A 5,085-nucleotide genomic window follows, 5' to 3' on the forward strand; every position below is an offset into this window, starting at 1 on the left:
CCTTAGGGTCCATCTAGGTCCTCATGGTTAGAGGGCTTCAATTGATGGTAAGATTGAAAAAATGGTATAAAAGATTCTTTTATGTATACCATCATTTAAGAAGTTGTAATGTATCTCTCTCATGGAACTACAACTGAGATTAATGTTGAGTTTTTTAAATTTAGTTGCTGGAAGACTTGCGGGATAAGCAAAAGCAAGAAGTAAAAATACAAGAAGATCTAGAGGAATTGAAAGAATCCTTGAGATCTGACAAGCAAAGCCTGGCAAAAGTTACATGTGATCGTGACAGACTTAGATCATGGTGTGATGAAAAAGATAAGGCACTTCAGGTCAGTATGATTGACATTGTGGAATCAGCATTTATTTCTTTATCCTAGCGCTGACTTTGAAATCTATTAGGCTGCACTGCTGGAGAAAAGGAGCATGGAAGCAAGGTTGGCCAAGTTGGGGGATCTTATGATAGAGAAGAATACCAAAAAAGATTTGATTGGGGCTGATACCCAGGTAAAGTTTGTTGGAAATGAATTTCATGCCTTAAATATAGATGTATCTGTTAAGAGTTAATTCATGTGTAAAAGATAATCTCTCTTTTATCAACATAGTGGGGTTTCTATGTGATGGACAAATAAATCTTGGATTATGGGTGGTGTTCAACGCAGTTGTTACAAAAGCTCCAAGGTGAGTTAAAACTTCGTAGTGAGGAGTTGCATGCAGCAGAAGACACTATGAAGAAGCTGGTTAATGAAAAAATATCATTGGAAGAAAAGATATCTGGACTTGAAAAGAAGAAAGCTGATGAGGTATTACTGTTTATACTTGAATTTGGTGTTAGAAACCCCTATTGTTTTCACGGGTTATGAATTTATATGCTTAGTAATTATTGAAATGCAGATAGATTTTCTTGAGAAAAAATTTGAGCAAGAACGTAAAGCTTTAAAGTTTCAAGTACTTGAACTTGAAAAGAAGCTTGAAGGGGTCACAAAAGAGTTGGCTGTTGTTGAGTCAACTCTTGCTGTCAGGAACTCTGAATTGGCTTCATTACAAAATAATCTAAGGGAATTAGAGGAATTGAGAGAAATGAAAGAGGTTTGAAACTTTTCATCTTATTCCTAATGCTTTATGTCTTAGTTTCTACTTTAATTGCATCACAATATTTCAGGCCTTGATATGAATGTATTTTTCAACGGAGTACATTTTGCTTATTACTTTCTACTTTCATTTAGGACATCGATAGAAAGAATGAGCAAACTGCTGCCATTTTGAAGATGCAAGGGGCTCAACTTGCTGAGTTGGAAGTGCTTTATAAGGAGGAACAAGTTTTAAGAAAGCGTTATTTTAATACTATTGAAGGTTGGCATTTTCTAAAACCTTCAAAATGAAGTGCATTTTCAACAGCATTAGATGTGTTGGTCTTTATTTTTGTTATTCTTGAAGAATCTTTATAAATGACATGAGCAAAATATTGTTCCTTTGATACTTTTCAGATATGAAAGGCAAGGTCAGAGTTTTTTGTCGATTAAGACCTCTTAATGAGAAAGAGACTGCTGAAAAAGAAAGAGATGTACTCACAAGTCTTGATGAGTTTACAATTGAACATCCATGGAAAGATGATAAAGCCAAGCAGCATATATACGATCATGTATTTGATAGCAGTGCTACCCAAGATGACGTGTTTGAGGATACAAGGGCAAGTTTGATTGAGTTTGAATACATTATCAACTTAGGGGATCTTAGCTTGTAATTTTCTCATATATATATATATAGTCGAATTTTAATTCGTAATTATTTCTTTTACTTTTGTTATTACAATGCAGTATTTGGTGCAGTCTGCTGTAGATGGGTATAATGTGTGCATATTTGCTTATGGTCAAACTGGTTCTGGAAAGACATTTACAATATATGGAGCTGAAAACAATCCTGGACTTACTCCTCGAGCTACGGCAGAACTATTTAAAATTATAAGACGAGATGGCAACAAATTCTCATTTTCATTGAAGGTAATTTTTCCCAATGCCATATATTGAACTGTTATTACAGCTTAAATTATTTGTTGAGTAAACTTTTGCATCAATTGTAGGATTCAATTTATTTAGGAGTTTGAATGTTACAACCCTTATCCAAAATCAAGTTGTAGCTGTTGCTCTCTTACTGTTCCTCATCTGCATGATAATGTTTCTAATTAGTTGTCCATCTATATGATTTGTATATATTGTCTTATAATTGACATTGATCTTGTATTAATGCAGGCATATATGGTGGAGTTATACCAAGATACACTTATAGATCTTCTTTTACCAAAAAATGCTAAACGCTTTAGATTGGATATTAAGAAAGATTTAAAGGTAAGTGTCGTTAACCAGTGCCCTTGTGATTTATATTCCTATGAGAAATATCATATTCGTTTCAATCTATTAAATGGTTAATGTTATCATTTATGATTGGCCCAATTAATTGATATCATTTCCCTTAAGAAGTTGCTCGTGATATATAAGGTATTTTGTGATGTTAGGGCATGGTATCTGTAGAAAATGTGACTGTTGTATCAATTTCAACATTTGAGGAATTGTGGAGCATTATTCAAAGAGGATCTGAACAACGGCATACATCCGGAACTCAAATGAATGAAGAAAGTTCAAGATCTCATCTGATACTCTCAATTGTTATTGAAAGTACGAATCTTCAAACTCAGTCGGTTGCGAGAGGAAAGGTATTGTCATTATCAATTATATTATCTTATCTATGAATATATGATGAGATAAACTTTTATGCACTTTGGCTATGGTGAATGTATATGGTTTTGCACATACTTTGTCTCGCTTTTTTGTCATTCAATGTTATGAAGGATTAATTTAAGTGTGTGATGATGTAGACAGTGAGATTGAAGCCTTGTCTTGGTTACTTGTTGAGTTGTTGTCTTTTTATTTTTATCTTTTTAGTGTTTGACCACCAAATGATTTCACATGCAGTTAAGTTTTGTGGATCTTGCTGGTTCAGAAAGAGTGAAGAAATCAGGATCTTCTGGTAGTCAACTTAAGGAAGCTCAAAGCATCAATAAATCACTTTCAGCGCTTGGGGATGTTATTAGTGCATTGTCTTCTGGTGGTCAACACATACCTTATAGGAATCACAAGTTAACGATGTTAATGAGTGATTCACTTGGTGGTAATGCCAAAACACTCATGTTCGTTAATGTATCACCAGCTGAATCAAACTTGGATGAGACATACAATTCCCTAATGTATGTTTTCTGTCTGTATTACTTTGTCTCTATTATTTTCGTTTGGGGTGGGCTTGGGAAGCCTAGGCATCATCCTTCCCTCTCCCTCACTAGTTATACTTGAAGTTGGGTGACAATTAACTGTGTAGGCTAAAACTATAGGAAATACACTGTTGCAAAAGGTTTGCTTCATCCTTTCTCATCCTTAACGCATATGGGATCCTATCCAAATATATAAACAAGTAACTATGGCCTGAGAATGTGAACTGTCATTATTATAGATATTTATGTTTATTGCTTGATCATTTTAGAAAATTTCATGATTTTAAGTTATTAAGCTTTATACTTTCAATTCTAACTTTGCTAGTGGCATATTAATGTAGGATAACCTTCTTCTTTTTTTTTTTTTTGTGTGTGTGTTGCTATGGATAGCCTTTGACACTGCCTTGATTAGCTTTTGTTCTTTCCTTTTAAATTTATAGTATATAAGTGTTTGTTCTAACAATGCTTTGCCTCTATGCTTATACAGGTATGCATCTAGAGTTCGATCAATTGTGAATGATCCAAGCAAAAATATTTCATCCAAAGAGGTAACCCGATTGAAAAAGTTGGTTGCTTATTGGAAGGAGCAAGCTGGTAGGAAAGGCAATGATGAGGAGTTCGAAGATATTCAAGAAGAACGTCCAGCAAGAGATAGGACAGATGGCCGTCATTCCATGTAATGTTTCTATTATGCGAGTTGCTTGAAACTTTTCCTATATATGAAAAGTACTTGCGAAGTTGCTAGTAAGAGCTTTGGGACACGTGAGCTAGGGCATTGGCAAGGTTGACCATATTGGTGAACATAAGCAGGATTAAGTACCGTTTAAGCTACTATCATGTTGTGAAGTCTTGATCTTGCTCCAACATTGTACTAAAGCTAGAGGTGCTGTAATTAGTTTAGCAAGATTAAGTTGTATAGCCGAATGGTGTGTATATTTTGCTTTCTATATCCTACATCTCATTGGTGACAATGAGTCCATTGATAAGAGCTTTATTGCACAGATAATAGACTCAACTTTAGTTTTTACATTTTAATTTACTACATAATTTCTAATGGATATCATTTTTTAAAAAAATAAAAAATCTATATTTATTGCATATCAATATTACTATAACTACTAGTGATGCAATTTAGTGAGTAATAATAAAAAAATATTGTGAATTAACAATTATAAGCCTGATTAATACAAAGTTGTTCCATAGGATTTTACTACTACTATTATTTACGAATGATAGAAGAATAAGAAGAATATTTAGCACTAAAATATACCCATTACCCACCATTAGTGAAGATGGATAAAGTTCATATATCCTCTCAAATTATCACCTAATGAATAATGTTTCTTTAAATTTTCAATTATGATAATATTCCTCTCAAACTAGCAAAACATTGTCAATGTCCCTCTAAAGTTGGCAAAAAGATAAAAAATAAAAATAAATAAATAAATATCCCTCTAGATTACTCACTAAGACAAAAACACACCCATATAAATTCGAAAAAATAATAATCTTTAAAAAACAATTTTTTTTTATTTTTTTAAACGAAATATTTTTATCTTTTGTTTTTTTAAAACGCAATTTTTTATTTTTTTTTTTCAAAACGAAAATTTTATTTTTTAAACGATTTTATTTTTTTTAAGAAGGAAGTTTTTATTTTTAAAAAATTATAAGACAAAAATAGAAAATGAAAATGAAAATGAAAATGAAAATTTTTATAAAAAAATCAATTTTTTATTTCTTTTCTTATAAAAAGGATTTTTTTTAACATTTTTAAATTTGTCCACCCTTTGAATTATATATATATATATATATATATATATATATAT

The 5,085-nt window shown here is 32.0% G+C and overlaps 1 protein-coding gene across 1 annotated transcript in view; it reads left to right on the plus strand.

Annotated features, from left to right (window-relative positions):
* LOC132172990 (kinesin-like protein KIN-14E) overlaps window positions 1–4,247 on the plus strand; it is a 6,759-nt gene extending 2,512 nt beyond the window's left edge. The window contains exons 6-16 of the mRNA XM_059584555.1: window positions 165–329; window positions 400–504; window positions 660–800; window positions 892–1,086; window positions 1,224–1,350; window positions 1,485–1,687; window positions 1,815–1,997; window positions 2,247–2,342; window positions 2,510–2,707; window positions 2,967–3,238; window positions 3,747–4,247. Coding sequence (XP_059440538.1) covers window positions 165–329; window positions 400–504; window positions 660–800; window positions 892–1,086; window positions 1,224–1,350; window positions 1,485–1,687; window positions 1,815–1,997; window positions 2,247–2,342; window positions 2,510–2,707; window positions 2,967–3,238; window positions 3,747–3,939 — 1,878 coding nt within the window. The 3' untranslated portion in view covers window positions 3,940–4,247. The remainder of the gene's footprint in view (window positions 1–164; window positions 330–399; window positions 505–659; window positions 801–891; window positions 1,087–1,223; window positions 1,351–1,484; window positions 1,688–1,814; window positions 1,998–2,246; window positions 2,343–2,509; window positions 2,708–2,966; window positions 3,239–3,746) is intronic.
* Window positions 4,248–5,085: the final 838 nt, after the last annotated feature.

This window comes from Corylus avellana, chromosome ca2, assembly GCF_901000735.1.
Source record: "Corylus avellana chromosome ca2, CavTom2PMs-1.0".
In the NCBI taxonomy this organism is placed as follows: domain Eukaryota; kingdom Viridiplantae; phylum Streptophyta; class Magnoliopsida; order Fagales; family Betulaceae; genus Corylus; species Corylus avellana.